This window comes from Cebus imitator, unplaced genomic scaffold (assembly GCF_001604975.1).
Source record: "Cebus imitator isolate Cc_AM_T3 unplaced genomic scaffold, Cebus_imitator-1.0 Scaffold36, whole genome shotgun sequence".
NCBI lineage: Eukaryota > Metazoa > Chordata > Mammalia > Primates > Cebidae > Cebus > Cebus imitator.
Window position 1 is genome coordinate 4,118,818 of NW_016107351.1, and position 20,013 is coordinate 4,138,830.

A 20,013-nucleotide genomic window follows, 5' to 3' on the forward strand; every position below is an offset into this window, starting at 1 on the left:
GGTCAGGCTGATCTTGAACTCCTGACCTCAGGTGATCCACTCACAGAGGCTTAAAATTCTTCAGGAGGTGGGAAGCAGGTGGGTTGGCTCTAAAGGGTAGGAGGAGTCGTCTTCTCAAACATTCTGTGTCTTGAGTGAATCCATGCCAGTTTTCCGGTGGCGATGGTTTTATGGACATTACGGTGGGGACCCTAGGCAGAAGGTGTACGGAACACTCTGTTATCTCTCACAACTGCATGAGCCTAGTTAACTTAAAATGGTTAATATTTAGAAAAATCGGGTGGTTTAGAAAAACACTTTGGTCGTTCGTGTTCTCAGGTCTGACAAGTGTGAGTAAACGGGCTCAAACCCAGGGGTGTCTGACTCCAGAGCCAGGCTCCCCAGCATCCCCAGCAAAGCACCCCCTCCTGCTCTGAGCTGCCCATGCCGGGGACCCCCCACCCCATGTAGGAGCTGGGAAAAGGCTGCTGAAAGCACTGCTGGAGAAGCTCTGCTCAGCTGCAAGGCCCCATCCTCAGGGGCTCTGGGAAGGGGACAAGATTCTAACCAGGACTTGCTCTCTCTCCTTCCACAGAGCGATCAGGACGCCACGGCTCCGCCTGAAGCGATGGCCCAGCCCTACCCCCCAGCCCAGTACCCCCCTCCGCCACAGAACGGCATCCCTGCCGAGTACGCCCCTCCCCCACCGCACCCCACGCAGGACTACTCCGGCCAGACCCCGGTCCCCCCAGAGCATGGCATGACCCTGTACACACCAGCACAGACCCACCCTGAGCAGCCAGGCTCCGAGGCCAGCACACAGCCCATCGCCGGGACCCAGACAGTGCCGGTAAGGGCCCCCACGACCCAGGCCCAGACCTAGAACTTCAGGGAACAGCCCCCACCCAGAAGAAGGGTGGCCCAGGAGGGCCTGAGGTGTCAGCTGGGTGGGGGGCCTGCTCAGAGGGTCCTGGGCCCCAGGCTGTGTCTGCAGTGGAGGACAGCAGGAGCAGGACCAGGAGCGCAAGAGGCCTGCCCTCCTCTGTGTGTGGGCGACAGGCCCTTTACGGGGTTCCTGGGCCAGAGGTCGTCACCTCCGGCGAAGGTGCTCCCAGCCCTGCTGGACCCCCAGCACCGAGGAGCTTTGTGATGAGCAGGTGTCTGGAGGGACAGCTGGGCACCGAGGCATGGGGTGGCAGCTGCCCTCCTCCAGCCGCCCGGGCCTGGCCGCGCTGCTTTGAGCAAGCTCTCACCCCAGCTGGGGAGGTGTCCTCGCTGCCAGAGACCTGTTAGTGGAAAGCGAAGGAGACGGGCGGAGGGCAGAGGCAGAGCCTTGGAGGCCACCCTGGGCCCTCCGAGCTGTCTCGCGTTGCAGGCCCTCCTATGATTTCTAATCGCTTGTAATCTACCTGCTTGGCTGGCCTCCAATCAGATAGCTTCAATTATGTGGTTGTAATGCAGCTCCCAGGCAAAAGTGCTGAGCCCTCACTTCTCAGATTTCCTGAGAGCAAAGAGAGCTGGCAGGGCGTGGCCAAGCAGCAGGCCTGGGGTGGGCGCCGGGTACAAAAGCCCAGGCCCTGCCTCTACCCACTCCCCAGAGCCCCTGCCAGCCTCTTCCTTTTCCCTGGTCCCCTCCACTGAGATCCCCATGTGCCTCCCCTGCCCCTGCTCAGGCTCCAGGTTCATCTAACCGTCCCTGCTGGCCCCGTCCCAGCTGCTGGCTGTGCTAGCTGGCGGGGCTGGGCAGGAGGCCAGAGCCCTCTGCACTGCCCGGGAGTGGCACCGCCCTGGCGGCTCCCAGTGGGGGTCCCCGCCCAACTGTCCCCTCAGCCCTCCTGCAGTCCAGCCTGGCTCCCAACATCCTGCGTGGGTCCAGATAGGAGCCTTCCCTTGGTGCGTGCATGGGCAGAGGCTTCCTCCAGCGTCACCCAGGTCCTCTGCAGAGAGAGCCCCCCCAGCCGCCTCCTAGGCTGGACCTGACCCTCACCTGGCACCCAGCCGGTACCCTTCCTCCCTGCTTGGAGCTCTGCCCAGCCTGAGTCAGCCCTAAGGCCATCAGCCTTTCCAGCTCCCCAGCATCCTGAATGTCTCCCCAGGGTTCCTACAGCCACAGGCCACAGATGGAAAAGGCCAGGCCCTAGGGTGGTAGAAGTGGGGGGCCAAGCCATACTTCCCCAGCTGCTCTGATTCTGATTCATCAAACCAACACCCTGTGTGTGCTTAGAAAAGAAGGAGATGATCCCAAGAGCCAGGGCGGGTTCAGCCTAAACGAGCGGGTCTGGAGCAGGTGGAGTCTCTTTGTCACGGACTCTGGTAGACACGGCTCATCTGCTCAAACCTCTGACCTTAGGGACAAATGAGGTGGCTCTTGTGGTGAGACCCAGGGGTTTGTCCTGGGAGAAAGCCGGAAGCAGGAGGGTCAGATGCACAGATAACAGAGTGGGGATGGACCTAGCACTTGAACTGAGCAACAGAACCAAGGCTAGATGTCTCCTGGACGCCTGGGGCCACCAGACACAGCCTACCAGGACACATGTAAAGTCTTCCTTCACTCAGCAGATGTTTGCCGGGCACCTGCCATGTGCTAGGCACTGAATTGGCACCGAGGCTACAGAGGAGAAAGGACCCAGCCCTGTCCCCCGGTTCCTGCCATGCATGGATGGGAAAGTCAGAAAGGGAGGCTGTCTTGGGCCTGGCTCACCCGTGAGAGTCCACGGACCGTGGACAGAATCCGAGTGAGCAGCAGCTGCTGCAAAGGCGAACACTGCATCCCGATGAAGTCCTCTCCAACTAGGAGGATGGGAGTCCCACTGCTCAGCCGCCAGCCTCCGGAGCCTCCCAGGGAGCGTGATCAGGCGGGGAGCACCCAGAGCCCGGGGGACAGACAGCCGGCTTTGACCTTCCTTTCTTCAGGCCAAGGTCTCTCAGGTCTGGCAGAGTTCAGGGTCATGGTCTGCAGATCTTTCATCCAGGGACTCAGAGGAGAGAGTCATTCTCCATGACCTGCACCCAGGCCGCCTCGGCGTGGTGCCCCAGGAAGAATGAAGACCCGGGCAGCCTCGGCAGCCATGCACCCTCCGACCTTGGAGTGTTTGTTCAAGTGGAGCCTTCCTACCTTGGAAGGCAGCTGGAGAATGTGTTTTAGATTCCAGGAGCCCCTTCCTCCCAGAGGCTGCCCGGCACTCGCAGCTGAAGGCCGAACACCTCTATGCGGGCTCTGGTGTCCCCAGGCCCTGTCTCAGCAGGGCCTGTTCAGCTCACTCCAGCCTTCCCTTGGCCCTGCCCAAGCAGACTGGTATTGGGATCTAGAGCTTCGGGATAGGAAGTGGGGTGAGCTCAGAGCTTTGATCCAGACCTGCCTAAGTCAGAGTCTCCCTGAGCTCCTGGGGCACTCGAGGGCCCACATGCAGCCACCAAGTACCCAGGTCTCTTCTTTCCCCGCCATCCATAAAGTGCCACCCAGGGAACCCTCCCCCCCACTGAGAGCCTGCTGCCCAGGTTGGCACCAGGTCAGGGCATGCAAACCCCTAGATACTCCCTGGACCCAGATGCCGCCCAGGCCACCAGGACTTCCTGCTCTCTCCCCCAAGGGGACTTCCTTCTGCTGGTACACATGGGCTGCCCTGGCAGGAGGCGTGGCCCTGGCCAGTGGAAAGGGGAAACTCGGGATGCCTGTCCAGCCCCCATATCACCCGCCCCCCTGGTAGCTGTGGCAGAGCCGGCCGCTAGACAGCAGGCTCCTGTCCAGGTCCAGGGCCCCCACAGGCAGCCTGTTGCATCTAGGACCTGGGGCTGATGGCATCTGGGAGAGAGCAGTGGCCCGTGCCCCCATCCCCTCGCCTCTGCCTCCCTGTCTCCTCCACCCCAGGGCCCTCAGGCACTTTGGGCCCCAGCCCGGGAAAGGCTTTCCTGGAATTTCTAAAACCACAAGGCCTCTCTCTGCTGCTCCTGCCCTCTAGAGGGTTTCCAGCCAGGAATCAGTGGGACGTCTGTGTTCAGCCAACTCAGGGCCTTTCATGACACCTCCACCACCCAGGTGGGATGCACCCCCAACCCCTAGTCACAGGGGCACAGCTGACCCTGCAGAGAGAAACAGGGTTCCTGTGGGCCACTGGTCCCTCACCAACACTGAGACTTCTACAGAAGGCAGAGCACGTGCTGATTTGTGTGGTCTCAATGTCCTCGGGTGAGTCCCGACCACCGCCAGCGGCTTTGTAGCTGCGTCATTCCCCAGGAAGCCTCCTCCCCTCTGAGCAGGACACCTCTTTCCACCATCCAGAAATATGGAGGCTCCTTCCTGGTGGGGCAGGGGCATCTCCACTCATCCGTGATGGGAAGGGACATGCAACAAGAACCACCCGCACCCGCACACAGCCTCTGTTGCTCTCACTTGTCACCACAAAGTCACCTGCCTTCTCTGGACAAAAGCAGCACAGGCTACAGAGTAAGATGAGGGGCTGCAGAAGGATCAGCGACCCCATCTCGCTACCCTGCGCCACCCCAGGGTCTGTGTTCCCTGCCGGGGTCACCATCTGGAACAGCTACTTATTCACTCACTCAGGGTCACACACATGCCAGCACTGTGGGCCCTTGGGGGTCACACCCTGTTTTTATGCCCAAGGGACCCTCATTTTGCTAGGAGACTAGGATGGGCCAGGCGCACTGGCTCGCTCCTGTAATCCCAGGACTTTGGAAGGCCAAGGTGAGCAGATCACTTGAAGTCAGGAGTTCGAGACTAGCCTGGCCAACATGGTGGAACCCTGTCTCTACAGAAATACAAAAATTAGCCAGGCCCACGTGGTGGCATGCACCTATAATTCTCGGGAGGCTGAGGCAAGAGAATCGCTTAACCCAGGAGGTGGAGTTTGCAGTGAACTGAGATTGCACCGCTGCGCTCCAGCCTAGGCAACAAAGTGAGACTCCAAGGAAAAAAAAGAGAGAGGAAGAGATTAGCATACAGATAGAAAGTGCTGGACAACCAGGCTCACACCTGTAATCCCAGCACTTTGGGAGGCCGAGGCAGGCGGATCACCTGAGGTCGGGAGTTCAAGACCAGCCGGACCCACATGGAGAAACCCCATCTCTACTAAAAATACAAAATTAGCCGGACGTGGTGGCGCATGCCTGTAATCCCAGCTACTCGGAGACTGAGGCAGGAGAATCGCTTGAACCTGGGAGGCAGAGGTTGCGGTGAGCTGAGATTGCATCATTGTACTTCAGCCTGTGGCAAGAGGGAAACTCCGTTTTGAAGAAAAAGAAAATGCTAGACAAAGCACAGAGGGTCACTGTGGAGGCTCAGCCATGTAGAGGGAGACAGGGGATGAGACCAGCATTTTCCAGAGCCCACGTGGGCTCGACCATCTGCCAGAGGGGACTTCCCTGGGGTCGGAAGGGCCTGATGCCCGAGGGGCCAGCGCCTGCCCCGCTGCCCACTGGGGATCTGGGCTCTGCACCTCTGGCTTCACTCCAGGTCCCCAGAGGCCTCTCTGCCTGGTGACCTGCAGCCCCAGGATGAACCTTGCCCTCTCCGCCATCCGTCGGGCCTGAGCCTCCTCTCGGAAGCTCCCACACTTTCCCCAGTCTTCCACTTGGGCCACATCATCTGTAACTGCTGCCTCACCATCCTGCTCAAGGCTCTCTCCCCTCCACGAGGAGCCGCAGTCCTCGGTCACTGTGATCTTGGCTCTCACAGCTTACAGAGGGGGTGAGGGGTAGGCCGTGGCTAGTGGCTGACGTGAGAAAGGCAGAAGAGAGGAGGTATTGGTCCCCAAAGCCACACCACAGTGAGGCTCAGCTGAGATGCCCCTACCCAGGCAAGGGGTGGGAGTGGACGAGGCGGCAGTCGGCTGCCCATGCCACAAGTGCAGAGGCCAGCAGTGGGGCTCGGAATCCTGTGTCCTTCAAATGCCACGTGGGAGCCCACAGCTCCGCCCAAGGAGGGGCTGAAGAAGACACCCCAGTGGATGGCTTGAGGCTGCACATGGAGAACCCCTCCTCCAAGGCTGACTGGCCGCCCACCGGAGGCTCACCAAATCGGGTCCTTGCCTGAGTGCCCAGGAGGCCTCTGGAGGAATGAGAAGATTCGGCGCTACAGAGGAAGGAATTTCCAAACACCGGTTCATCTTGCGCCACGGCAGCACCGCTTGGCTCCATGCCAACACGACCACCAGGCCCCACCTGCTATCCAGGGTCTGCCTGTGCCCACCAGCCCCCGCCGAGAGCTCCCTCCCTTTGCTTTGCACTGCGCCAAGCTTGGGGGCCCAGGCAAAAGTGGGTGCAGGCTCCTCAGAGGATGTGGAGGGTGAGAGATGCTTGTGGCATCTAGACCCCCACCCCGAACTTGAATGGGCTTGGGGGGCATCCATAATGGCTGGGCCAGGACAGAGCTGGGAAGGACGCAGAATCAGGACCTCCAGGCCAGCAGGGAGGGAAGGATGTTTTCTCTTTCCCTGCATTTGAGAACCAGAGGCAAAGATGGCTTAAAAAAAAAAAAAAATGTGGGGAAGGGAAAGCCCCTGAGAAAGGTCGCAAAGCAGTGGAGGCTGCTGGACTGCTGCCGTCTGTGGGAGGAGGGCCCCCGGCCCGGGGCAGTCCGTGTGCAGCCACGCTCGGGGCTTCTCCGCACACCGGCCAGTTTCACAGCCATGGGACCCACTTGCCCTCTGCCCGGGGCTGAGCTGGGGGAGCAAGGACAGAGCAGCTGCTCACTCACCTGTGTCCTGGCCCCACTCATGGCTCCTCCCACTCACACCCCACTACCCCACTCCTCCCACCTCACCCCCGGCTGCTCCCCTATAAGGCTTTGGGTGGGTGTCCCAGCTCCCGTGGTTGGGCGTGGGCCGGTTCCCGTCGACGTGGCCGCCCCAGCATGCTGACCGCCGCCCTCTGCTGCTCAGGGACCAGAGTTGTGTGCCCCTAACCAGGCTGGGATGACTCAGTCACCTGTACCCAAGAGCAGCAGAGGCACGGGGCAAGTTCCTGTCCACCGAGGAGGAACGAGCTGTGCCTGTCGGACTAGAGCGTGGGTTCAGACCTCCATAAGGATCAGCGGATTCCTGGACGGTCTCGTCTTGGTTCAGGGGTGAGGTTGTCCCCTCCAGAGGTCTAGCACGGGCTTGCTTTCTGCAAAAAAGCTTGGGACCAAAGCAGACGGCAGCAGAACTGGGAAGCTGGCTACTGGGTGTGTCAAGGTCCCCAGGCTTGGATGGAGGAGACCCTCGCGTGCCCCTGTGGAGCCGGAGTCAGCTGCCCTGTGTTGCCCCCCCCCCCGGGGGCTGGATGCCAGCCAGACCAGGAGCTCCAGACATCGGTCATCCACCCTTCTGGCCCTGTCAGCTGTGCCGACCACGGATGCCTCCATGCCAAAGTCCAGCCCCCACTGACGGGGGCGGCTCATGTCAGGGAACCCTAAGGAGCGGCCACCCCCCTTCTCCAAGCCTGGGGCTCCTGTTTTCCAAGAACCATGGCTGCTTTCCACCTCTTGGGGTCCCAAGAGAGATGGGGGATCTACCCACAGCCTCACGCCTTGGGAACACATTCGTCAGTATTGGGTCAGCACACCACATGGCCAGCCTGCTGAGACGGGGCCGCAGTGCACGCCCAGGTGAGCGCCAGGACGGCGGTTCCCATGCTGTGAGATGTGTGCCGCTTCCTCACTTCTCAACGCAGGGGACAGAGCTGCATCAGGGACATGGACACAAGCGCCCCGCAGTCCTGCAGCCCTCTGGACCCCACTCCCCGCCGGCCCCACTGCCGGAGCTAGGGGCTGTCGCCAGGGAAAAAGCTTTGGTATGGGGAAGGTTGTGTCCTCCACCTCCCTGAGCAGTCCAGGAAGTGGCGACATCCTCCCTGGTCACCTAGGGGCACCTGCTGCCCTGGAGCCTGGTCAGAGGCCTGCTGGCCACAAGCAGAAATGCCAGGGAGTGGCCTGTCCTTCCAGAAAAGATAACCAAGGTGGCCGTGCAGGGGTTAGCGACAGCCGGACAGCCACTCAGACAGGACTCGAGGGACCAAGCTCTGGCCACGTAGCTGTAGTGTGACCTTGGCAAGGCTCTGTTCCTCTGGGCTCCATTTCCTTTGCCATGGGATGAGGCCTCGGGTGCTGTGACCCCAGGCTCCCTGCTCAGCATCCTGACTCAGCACTCCTTGGTTGCCCGCGACAGATGCCCGCCGGAAAGTGGCTTCAGCAGCCAGGTGCTTTGCGTGGCTGGAGACGCGTGGGAATGGCTCTCTGGGGCCACTCATCTTGCCTTTTCTCCTCTTGCTCCCAGGCTGGCTGCCTCTGCTCTGCAGGCCATATGGGAGACCATGCTGCCAGCCTTCCATTTGTACGACTGCAGTGTAGGCCTCTAAGGGACCCAGCCTTTTCTACCACTGCTCTGGAAAGGATCCGGGTGGCTGGGGCCAAGACCCTCCTACCTTTGACTCGACTGACATCCTGTCCCAGAAGCCAGTTTGCCTCCAAGGAGGGGTCTCCATGTGTGGCTTCCAACTGTCCCCTGGAGTGTCAGGAAACCCAGAGCCAAGGATTCAAGCGCAAGGGGTGTGTTTGGGAGATGATCTCACAAAACCCATAAGGGGCAGCATGGCATTGAGGCGGGAAGGCGAAGGAAGCCAGTAACAGGTACATTGTCAGCCTGCTGTTCCTGGGGGCAGCTGAGCTCCAGGAGCTGGCGGAAGCGGGGCATGAGAGCCCCTCCAGGGCACCCCGTGGGAGCCGGGGCATGCACCCATCTGTGCCTGTCCACAGAGGGCCTCTCCTGCACCCTGGTCCCTCTGTGCCATCCGCCGCCTTGCCAGTGGGCCAAGTGGGAAAACAGCCTTCGAGGCCGGCCCCTGCGGTCTGGCTGCATCCACGGGACTGGCCTATAGAGAACCTCAGGCCTGGGCCCAGGTCATGGTGAGCTGACGGCCACCCCGGACAGTCACCCGTGCGTCCACCCCGCCAGTGAATGAAGCACTTGTCACATGCCAGACGTTCCTGCCCTAGGGACGCAGCTGGGACCGAGCCAGGCTGGAGGCCAGCCTTGCCGTGAGCTTGTGGCCAGTCCACTTGAAGACCACACAGGAAGAGCCCCACACAGGCCTTGCTGCGCTGCCTTAGGCGGTGCCCCTGTCTTCTGCCCGGGAGCTGGTGGCTGGAGGGACTTTTATTTCCTGAGACCCAAGTCTTCGGGAGCCCATTTCCCCACCTGTGTTTGGGTCCAGATGGGGACTGGTCATAAAGGACGGACTCAGCCAACCCCTGCCTTGGGTGATGCTTCTGGAGGTGACCACCCTCAAAGGTTCTGAGTGGTGGCAGCAGCTGGAATAAGGAGGAGCCTGGCGGGGCCGGGGGCGGGACACGGAGGGGCAGTACCTGCGGATAGCTGGACCCCCGGGCCTGGCTGACATCTGTCTCCACTTCATCGTCAGCAATTGAGAGCCAGCGTGGCCCTCGGGCTCCCAGAACTGCCTTGAGTCGTCAGTGGGGCTGAGAGACCTGGGCTGTGGGAGCGAGAACAGAGCAGGCCAGGAGGCCTTGTCCTGGGCTGAGGGAGGGAGGCGGCCTCCCTGGCATGGTTTGGGCAAAGGCCAGGAGGTGGGGCCTCTCTGTCTGAGGTACCCTTATGCGGTGTTTCATGGGAACCATCCACCCAGATTCTGCCAAGGAGAGGCCCAGAGCGGTGGGGAGAGTCTGGCCCTGACACCCTCCACTCCCTTTGGCGGAGGGCATGGGCAGCCCTGCACGCGGGAGGCAGCCTCCACAGCCGTCCTCTCCCTGCAGCAGACAGATGAGGCGGCACAGACGGACAGCCAGCCGCTCCAGCCCTCCGACCCTGCAGAGAAGCGGCAGCCCAAGCGGCTACACGTCTCCAACATCCCCTTCCGGTTCAGGGACCCCGACTTGCGGCAAATGTTCGGGGTGAGTGTGTGCGGCCCCACCCGTGCTGCCCTCCACACGTGCCCCAGCTCCAGGGTGGTGCCCACAGGCCCTGCCTTACTGTCCACACTTGCTCCCTGGGCTTCCTGCCTCCCACGGTGCAGGGAGCCTCCCAGGCCCTGGGGTTCCTTCCTCCCGAGCCCAGCCCCGCCCTGACCTGAACCTGCCTGGAAGGTGGCGGTGCAGGGGAAGGTGGCGGTGCAGGGGAAGGCCTCAAGCTGAGGGACTGGGGGATCTGTTGTTGCTGCCCCTCAAACCCCACCCTTCCTGTGCCCGGCTGGAAATCCACCCATGGCCCCCACACCACCTGACCTCAGGAGTTCATAGAGTCCCTTGGTTATGACTATCCTGTTCCCACATTCCGGCTCCTCATCAGAGGGTACCTGGAGGGGCAGCTCAGCCTCCCACAGAGCAGCTGCCCCAGCCCTGGCCTGTCCCGTGTGCCCGGAGACCAGGCATCAACCTCTCCGGGCCTGCGTCCCCCGGGCCCCCAGGTGGGAGCTTGGGAACGACGCGCAGTGCGTGGGAAGGGAGGCCTGTCCTGGGCTCCAGGTTTTCCACTGCAGGCCTCAGCCCAGGCGGGGTCAGTGTGAGAATGTGCAGGGCCGCCCTTGGGTCCTGGGTCACTTTGTTACTGGACTTGAATGCGCCCGGCAGGTGCTGAGGCCTGTGGTGCTGGGGCTACTGAGGGGCAGGTGAGGAGCAGCCACCAGGCAGCTCAGCCCAGCGCCCAGGCTGCCCCAGCCACAGAGGACCACGTGGCCTGGCCGTGTCTCCCCCCTCCCTCCAAACTCCTCCCTCCCCTGCCTGCCGCTGCGCCCACCCACCTCTGCTGCACAGGTAGGCAGCCTCTGGCTCCTGAATCCCAGCCTCTTTCCTCATGCCACCCTGACCCAACTGGGGTTTGCCAAGCAGACTGGAGGCGCCTCAGGCTGCCCCAGGGTGGGGAAGTCCCCCTCCGCCTGCCCCCTGATGTGACCCTCAGAAATCCACTTCCCATCTCAGGAGCCAGGCCTGGTTGGATTTGAGGCTTAGACTCATTGGGGGGCTGGCATGACCTAGAATCATCAGATGGCAAGGACTCTGTCCCTTCTCGACCCTGGGTCCTGGGCAGGCAGCCACATTTCTCTGGGCCTGGGGCTGCCCCTTAAGAGCAGCTGACATTTTGGGGCTCTGGCTGGATGCCCTCAGTGGGTGGCATTTTGGGCCCTGGCTGGATGCCCCCTGCATGGGGCCTGTTTACATACACTCACTCAGTCCCTGCAGGACAGGGCACCATCCCCCGTCAGCTCCCTGGGTCCCTGCAGGACGGGGCACCATCCCCCGTCAGCTCCCTGGGTCCCTGCAGGACGGGGCACCATCCCCCATCAGCTCCCTGGGTCCCTGCAGGACGGGGGTTGCTACCCCCTCTCTTCAGCACCTGGCAGAGTTGGGATTTCATCACTGTCTGGCCTCACTGGGCCTTGCTGCCCCCCGCGTCCCATGCCTCCAGGGCTGTGTGGAGGTGGCTGGGAAACCCCCATCAGTTGCCTGCACTGCAGGCTTCAGGACAGGCCCTGGGGGCCTCAGAGCTATTGTTCCGGCCAGCCGTTCACAGGCTCGTGGTCTCAGTACCCGTGAGAGAGACAGGGCTGTCCTGTGGGGACTGTGGCCAACAACGCACGGGAAGAAGGCAGCAGAGCATCACGACCCCGCTGGCCCTCACGTCCTGCACAGGAGGGCCTGGGGCCAGGTCACTGCTGCTCAGCACCCTACGCCAGCACAGGCCCACGACAGGCTGTGCAGGGTCCCAGGGGCCTGAGCAGGCTCTCCCTCCACCCGCCTCTTCTTCTCATGCCCTCCACCCCATTGTGCCCCTGCCCAACCTCCTCCCCATCTCAGGGAGGCCTGAGGGTCCCATTTCCCAACCAGGGGTCCTACTCCCCAGTGGCCTCAACCTCCCGTTCCTGACCCCGGCACTTCCCTTTCTCTGTGGCACTTTGTCCCTTCCGCAGACTCATGTCCCTCCCTCTCCTCCTGTTTCCTTTGGAGAAGGGTCTCTCAGCAGACCTTTAGTGTGAGTTGGGGTGGGGGGGGTGATAATGCCTTGGGTACCCTATCCCCACTGTAGCCCTCTCCAAGTGGCCAAGTCCCGGGAGGGCGAGGAGGGGGTCACTGGTGATAGGCCCACCCCCGTCCCCAGCTGGCAGCTGGAGGCAGTGCCCCAGCAGGAAAAGCTCCCTAAGATGGAAGGGAGACATGGGCCTCCAGGAGAGGCTGGGAGAGCCATCCCTGCCCACACGCCACACCAAGGACCCTCTCGGTGACGCCTTGGGCCCCCATCCCCACCATCACCCTGTCCAAGTGGCCAAGTCCCAGCCACTCCAAGGCCAGAGGTGGAAGGGGGTTCCAGGGCTCCTCTCCCAAGCTGGGAGCCCAGGGCCGAGCACAGGCCAGGCCCGGTCTTAACCTTCCTTTCCTGTCTGCCCCGTTCCCTCCCTCTCTGTCTCTGCAGCAATTCGGAAGAATCTTAGACGTGGAGATCATCTTTAATGAGCGGGGCTCCAAGGTGGGTGCCGCACGGAGCTGCCGCCTTACCGCGCCGGCTGTAGGTCCCGCCAGGCTAACGTGTGAAATGTGCGTTTCCTTCCTGGAGAGCTTCACGCCCGAGGACCCCTGAGCGACACGGGTGCTTGTACTCCCCGCTCTTCCACCCCCCCACCCCTCACCCCAGCTGTCTGTGTTGTTGCTGCCGCTGCCGCTTTTTCTTTCTGAGCCACCAGGACCTCTTGCCTGCACCCCAGAGCCCTGGGCCCCTGCGCCCAGGTCCCACCCCCCCTAACTGCTCACCCCAGGGGACCACTGGCCTTGAGGCTTGAGGGAGGGGCTACAGAGAGGGCCCGCTGGGGAGGGTGGCCAGCGGAGACAAGCCCTACTCCCCTTCCGGGAAGGCACGACCCTCCACCCTAGGCTCTGAGGGTGGAGGCGGGTGGGCTGCCCCTGCAGGTCCTGAAGCCCAGCCTGGGCCCCCCACCCCAAGGTGGGGTTCAGGGGGCAGGCCTGGCCCGTGGTCAGGTAGTATCTCTTACGTGGCTTTGGCCTGACCCTTTGGAGATGCCAGGCGGTCCGCTCAGGCTGGGCTCAGGCCAGGCCAGCAGCTGCCCTCCCAGGGCCCGTACCCCTCCTGGCATCCTGCTGGTGGCCCCACGACAGACCTCTGGGCTGCCTGCGTCTCTGCCTCAACTCACCTGACTCAACCCCCTCTCTCTCTCTCCCCCTTCCCCTGGTCCCCACCCACTCCTTCCTCCTCTTCCTCGCCCTATGTCCTTCTCTCCGTGCCTGTCCTTCCCTCTCCTCTGCTCACAGGGTTTTGGGTTTGTAACTTTTGAAACTAGCTCAGATGCTGACCGAGCCCGGGAGAAGCTGAATGGGACGATCGTAGAGGGACGGAAAATTGAGGTGCTCAGATAAGTGTGCTGCAGCAGGGATGCCCCGAGATCGCCCACCTCCCCCCACTCCCCTAGCCGACCACCCCGCCACTGCCGCACCCTTCAGAGAGCCTGGCCAGGGTCCCCTGGGGCGGGAGGAAGGGCGCACTGAGGCCAGGGTCACTGGCTGCCTGCTGAGCCCTGTCACTTGTCACCCCTTCAGGCTCACCGAGGTCCCCTTTTCCCTGCCTCTTCCCTCCTTTTCCTGGGAGATGCCCTATCCCCAACCAGACACTGCAGGAGCCCCAGAAATCCTGTATTTGGGGCTCGGCAGCTTCAAGGACCATGGCCAGCCCACCCTGCCATGAGCCATTAATCCCCAGACCCTGCCCACCATGGAGCAGCGGCTCTCCCCAGCCCATCCCCACATGGCCCGGCCCGGGCCCTGCAGTTTGCCCCAGCTGGGGCCCACTCCACCCCTTGTTTGGGTAGAAGCAGAGTCAGCATCAGCAATGGCCAGGGCAGAGGAAGGGACCCAGCCCCGAGGAGGAGCAGGGAGAGGGGCACTGGGTCCCTCCCTGACACTCACCCCACTCTGTCGCCTCCTTCCCTGATCACCGGAGGCCCAGAGTGCCAGTGGGCTGTGTTCCCTTGCTGCGGCCTGGGTGTCCGGAGCTGGGTCCCCCAGTAGGCAGGGCAGCCAGAGGGTGGCTGGAGGAGGGCCGGGGCCAGCCACTAAGGCAGAGCCCTTGGGCAGGCGGTGAAGGCCTGAGAGGAGGTTTCTAGACTTCGGACAGCACTGGCTCAGCCAGGCTGCAGCCCCATGCCCTCGGGGCTCACACTGAGGATGTGGGGGAGGCAGAACAGGCCAGACCCCTTCCTGGGGCCCATCACCTCTGCTAGTCTCAACTCCCTTCCACACACGCCTCGTCCTCTCCATCCCAGGCTGCCCCTAGACAGCCTCACCTGGGCTTATGTGTGGAAAATGGGTGGCCTGTGTGCCCAGAGTCCCCTCCCTGGCAGCCTCATCCTCCTGGGGCACACGGGCCCCACAGCAGAGCTCTGTGTTCTGCAGCATTGAGGACTCTGGCCTCAGAGAAGGGTGCATCATCCAGGAGAGGCATGTAGCCATCTTGGTTCCCGTGCCTAGGTGGGCCTTGGCATCCTCAGGGAGCAGAGGGCATCCTGGAGGCCAGCCTCTTAGCTGGTTCTGGTCAGAGAGCACTTTGTGGAGAGTCCACCAGGGAGCTTCTCCCACCATCCCGGGGTGCCTAGGAGCCTGGGTCTGGGTTTATGGGAATAGCCATGTGAAGAACACAGGCCAGCAGGCCTGGGTCTGGGGTCCTGGGCCAGGCGGGGCTTTAGCCCATGCTGGGAGCAGTGGGGACCAAGGCTCTGGATGGCAGGCAGCAGGAGGCTAATCCTCCCTCTCCGTCTCTCTTCCCTCTCTGGGCAGGTCAATAATGCCACGGCCCGAGTTATGACCAATAAGAAGACGGGGAACCCCTACACCAATGGTAAGGGGCAGGAGGCTGCCAGGATCACTGGGCAGGACAGAGGCCCTGGGGGAGCTGAGGCTGCGGTGGGCTGACCTTCCTGGATTCTAAGCAGCCGCCGCCCCCAATGTCCAAGCTCCTGGGCTGCTACTCTGCTCCCTGCCGGAAGTGGGTGGGGCAGAGGAGGCAGGAGGGAGAGCTGGGAGCCACCCACCCCGATCCTGGCCCCATACAATCAGCCACACCTGGAGTCTTGCTTTCCCAGGCATGTGCGGCCCCTGGAGGCCTCACATGCAGGCATCTGATACAGTGGGACAGCAGTGCCTTCCTGGATTAGGACTTCCTTCCTCCCAGGACCTTGAGTTTGAAGGCTCCTATGCTGAGACCTGCACCGATTCACAGTTGTAGACAGGCTCAGGGAGGGCAGCGGGGGCACGGGAGGCCTTGGATGTGCTTCTAGACCCGAGCTCCAGTTTCTTTATCTGCAAAACAGGAAGAGTGACACCACCCCCCAGAGCTGTTCAATGACAGATGACATCTCTAAGCACCATGAGCGAGGGCCCAGTGGGGAGGTGCTCAGATTGCGTGGGATGTGATTACAGGAACTGCCTTCCTGGGGCTTTGCGAGGTGGTTGGGGGCACTGAGACCCCAGGCTGAGCCCTGCCGTCCACAGCATGCATGGGTAAACTGAGGAATCCTGCATGTGCACACCACACTGCAAACGGAGGTGGCCAGTCTTCCTTGGAGACGGATCTGCCGATGCTAAATGCTGGCTCTGGAGAGGTAGAGGGACCGCTGGTGGCCACTGCAAGTCTCTCCATCAGGCGAGGGGCCTGCTTTGAGCGGAGCGGGTGTGCACTGGGGCCTCCTCTCATTCTTGACAGCGAGCAGCTTCCCACTCGGACCCCTGAAAAGCCTCAGCACTGCTCCTAGACAGGATGGATCTCGCTGCCGACATGGAACCTCAGACTGCTCTCCCCTGGCCTCTCATGGCCCCGTGTGATAGGCCACATGTGGAGTCAGGCGGGGACCAGCACAGAAGCCAGGACAGGACTGCTCGATGCACCACCTCTCTCCCCAGCTCTTCTTCTGGTGTCTGGTGCTGGCATGGGGCCGGGACTCTGGCCTGGCCCAAGTTAGACTTGATTCTCTTGGCCTCATACCCTGCTTTTCTGAGGACTTACACATCTCAAGTGCTTTTTAAAAATTTGGGAATGCAGGCCAGGCGCCGTGGCTCATGCCTGTAATCCCAGCACTTTGGGAGGCCAAGGCAAATGGGTCACCCGAGGTCAGGAATTTGAGACCAGCCTGACCAACATCGTGAAACCCCATCTCTACTAAATATACAAAAGATAGCCGGGCATGGTGGCGCATGCCCATAATTCCAGCTACTCAGGAGGCAGAGACAGGAGAATTGCTTGAATTTGGGAGGCGGAGGCTGCAATGAGCTAAGATCGTGCCATTGTACTCCAGCTTGGGCAACAGAGTGAGACTCTATCTCAAAAAAAAAAACGAGAGTGCTCCTGCTTTGCAAGCATTCTGAGTGCTTCCTGGGTGTGACTCTTCTGTGACCTGGCACTTGGCACAGGAAGTAAAAGCAGTAGATGTTTTTACTGGGTACAGGTGATCAACCGGCAGGGCTGCGTAATCTCTGGAACCAGCTGCCCACTCTGCACCCAAGAGCCACACCTACCGCTATCTGGGCAGAAATGAGAATTCAGGGAAGCACAGAATTCAGAATGGACCCATCCCTGAAAGGCCTCAGGCTGTGAGGCTTATGAGGGGCACGGAACCAACGCCAGTAGGACATCAGGGAATGGAGGGAGGTGACAACCTCCGCCTGCCTTTACAACAAGAAACGTTTCATCTCAATGTCTTCGCCATCCTGGGCACAGAAGGCTGCAGTGGGATGGCCCTGGGTTCTCTGCAGGTTGTCACCGAAGCCAGCCCATGGGCTCTGGTGGCCTGAGTGCAGCGTGACTTGGCTTCAGCACTCCGCAGCACTCTAAAGCTCATCAGTTGGGGGCAGAGGTTTCTACTGTAGAAAACAAACTCACCAGGTTTGCCCAGGTGTTAACTATGTATGTTAGAACGGAGGCCATCCAGGCAAGTCTCAGGCTGCCTCTGCCATCTGGGGTCCAGACACTGAAACGGAGCCAGCAGAGACAGGTAGAGGCCCCCAGAGAGCTAGAATTGACAGGTGAGGGCACCCAGGAAGCCAGAAGGAACAGGTCAAGGTGCCCAGGGCCATGTGAGGCAGACATACAGCCTCTAAGTGTCACTCACCCAGAGTGGACCCAGAAGAGCCACTGGTTGGAGCCTGGGGGAGGCTGGGCTTGGAGTTCAGGGTCTCCAGGACTCTGTTCCATCCTGGACCTTCTAGTAAGAAGAGTCAGCTCTGGCTCACACCTGTAATCCCAGCACTTGGGTGGTTAAGGTGGCAGGATCCCTTGAGCCCAGGACTTCAAGACCCGCCTGAGCAACACAGGGAGACCCTGTCTCTACAAATAATGTTTTAAATTAGCTGGGGGTGTGGCGGCAGCGACCTATGGCCCCAGCTACTCGGGAGGCTGAGGTAGGAGGACCGCTTGAGCCCAGGAGGTCTAGGCTGCAGGGAGCAGTGATTGTCCACTGCCCTCCAGCCTGGGCAACAAAGCAAGACCCTGTCCCCCACTCCGCTCCAGGAAAAAAAAGTTTCTTCCCTCCTGATGATTCCAGAGTCCCAGCAGTGACATCCAGACACAGGTCATGTGCTGGTGGCCGGGGATGCAGGGCGGGGTGAAGAGTTGACCTGAGGGAGGAACAGACCCTGCCGCTCTGTCCTCACTGCCCCCGGTCTGCCTGTCCTGCAGTGGGGTTGGTAGAATCTGGGTCAGGGGCTCACACGTGGCCTGGAGCCATTGCCACCCTCTCCATATATATATCTCCAGCTGACCAGTGGGCCCTGTTCCCTGCTGTTCCTCCCCACCCAGCGCAAAGGGACAAGGAGCCGGCCCACAGGGCACACTGCAAAGATAAGACCTTGGTCCACGGAGGAGGGGTGAGGGGATGGGCCTTGCCAGAAGCCCTCCTGCCTAGACTATCAGAATGCCTGAAGCCGGAACCTGCTCCAAGGCAGCTGGTTTCCCCCGCAGAGGCCGCCAGGTGGAGCAGGACTTTGCCCTGCTCCTGGGTCCCCCGTGGGAGAGGAAGACCAGCCCACCTGCAGGAAGGGAGAGGCTGGGATGTAGATTACAGCCTGGGACCCAGTGCATCGCCAGGAATGTGGGTCTAGCTGGGGGCTGCAGGCTGGGATCCCTGGCTCTGCCACTCCCCAGCGGGTGACGGGAGGTTGCTATGCCTCGCCAGGCCTCTGTTTCTTCATCTGCAAAATGGGGAGGGCGCGATGGCTCACTGGGCAGTGAGGACCCAGTGGGTTTCAGTCCATGTGGCTCACACAAAGCATTGAGGAAAAGCAGCCATCCTCTTATCCTCAGTGCAAACGCCCTTTCCTCCTCCACCTGCTCCCCACGCCACCCTCCCAGACGGCCGCTCTGGGGAAAGATGAGGGTGGGAGGAAAGTGAGAGCCTGTCCCAGCACTGGCAAGAGGGAGCGGGAGGGGACTTTGGCAGGCAGTGGGGAGAGGCTATGGGCAGAGGCCAAGGGCCTTTCCTGCAGCCTCTGGCCGCTGGAGCTCGGATGGTGGGGCGGTGCTGAGTCGGCTCCAGAAACCCTCATCCCAGCTATGGCTGCAGGCAGGTAGATTACAAGTTCCACTTCCCGTCCCCAGTTCTCTTCTGGGAGGTGGGTAACCCAGGCTTCTGGGGATGATGCCAAGGGCTGAGGGTAGCTCAGGGGCAGTCTGGGGAGGACCACAATTTGGAAAGAATCCTAACAGAGCCTCAGGCGGAAGGGTCCGGAACCAGCAGGCCCTGGCGTTTTGAACCCAGCACTTGGGTTGGGGTGGGAAGAGGGCCTGGTGCAGGGAGCGTTCCCAAGGGCTCCACTGGTGTCGCTGGGGTGCCCAGGCATAAATTTTGGTGGGAAAAGTGTCGGAAGGCAGTGACTAGTCTCTGTGCTTCTGTTTTAGGCTGGAAGCTAAATCCAGTGGTCGGCGCCGTCTATGGGCCTGAATTCTATGCAGGTAAAGGCTGGGGCGGGGCAGGAACGGGACAAGACCAGCCAGTTGGCCCCGTGGGGCCCCGGGGGCCCGAGGGGTGGGGTCAGGTGGGACCCCACCGTGCCTCTCACACATGTTTCGGGCCCCCTTCCCTGCAGTGACGGGGTTCCCCTACCCCACCACCGGCACAGCCGTTGCCTACCGGGGCGCACATCTTCGGGGCCGGGGCCGGGCCGTGTATAACACATTTCGGGCTGCGCCGCCCCCGCCCCCCATCCCGACTTACGGAGCGTGAGTACCTGGGCCAGCCGGAGAGGCGGGGAGGGTGGGGAGGAGGGAGCTGGGGAGGCCCTGCGCAGTGCGAGGGGCTAGGCAGCCTTTCCAGACCCGGGGCGGGGGGGGGTCATGGGAGCCCCCAGAACGCAACCCTGCAAGTGCCTCCATTACCGTCACCCCCATCCCCATCACGGCAGGCATTGCCAAGGTCCCCGGCATTTGCGGGGACTTTCAGGGCCCCAGAACCTTGTCGGGATGCTTTAATGGGGGCGTCGTCCACTCTTGATTTGAGCGAGGGACTTCTCTGAGCCCTCTCAGTCCCATTCCCTGGGGTCTGGTGCCCTCCACCACTGAAAGGGAGGGCACAGCTGCCTGGGGTCGGGTGGGCCATGGGCCCCGGGGTTTGTGGGAGAAAGGAGCTGATCAGCAAGGGTGTTACTCTATTGTTATACCAAAACAGGGCACTGGAGCAAACGCTTGTTAAAATGCCAGTCCCATGGGCGGGGCTGGCACCGTGCCCCCTCCCTCCTCAGCAGACACCGGAGCCGGCCTACCCCACCTCTCCAGCGTTCCCACCACTTTCTTGTCCGTTTGCTTCCAGGGTCGTGTATCAGGATGGATTTTATGGTGCTGAGATTTATGTAAGTGCAGCCCCGGGGGGAGGGGCGGGTGGGGATCAGGCCTTCTGTTTGTCTCAGTGAGAAGTCAGCGTCTCCCTGCTCCTCCCATCCCACCCCACCTTGAAGCCGCGAGGGCACGGGCGCCATGTCTGCCTAGAGCATGGCGTCCCTGGGAATCCCAGCACAGCACAGTCTGGTGGCCTGTGTCCATC

The 20,013-nt window shown here is 61.7% G+C and overlaps 1 protein-coding gene across 11 annotated transcripts in view; it reads left to right on the forward strand.

Moving 5' to 3' along the window:
* Positions 1 to 20,013, forward strand: part of RBFOX3 (RNA binding fox-1 homolog 3) — a 511,304-nt gene that overhangs the window by 485,922 nt on the left and 5,369 nt on the right. For 3 of the 11 annotated variants that reach the window (XM_017524971.2, XM_017524969.2, XM_017524967.2), the window contains 8 exons: positions 575 to 829; positions 9,746 to 9,883; positions 12,396 to 12,449; positions 13,247 to 13,339; positions 14,765 to 14,825; positions 18,876 to 18,929; positions 19,064 to 19,196; positions 19,642 to 19,822. In XM_017524971.2, coding sequence (XP_017380460.1) covers positions 608 to 829; positions 9,746 to 9,883; positions 12,396 to 12,449; positions 13,247 to 13,339; positions 14,765 to 14,825; positions 18,876 to 18,929; positions 19,064 to 19,196; positions 19,642 to 19,822 — 936 coding nt within the window. In that variant the 5' untranslated portion in view covers positions 575 to 607. The remainder of the gene's footprint in view (positions 1 to 574; positions 830 to 9,745; positions 9,884 to 12,395; positions 12,450 to 13,246; positions 13,340 to 14,764; positions 14,826 to 18,875; positions 18,930 to 19,063; positions 19,197 to 19,641; positions 19,823 to 20,013) is intronic. The other 8 variants (XM_017524979.2, XM_017524976.2, XM_017524974.2 and 5 more) reach the window with 5 other exon arrangements.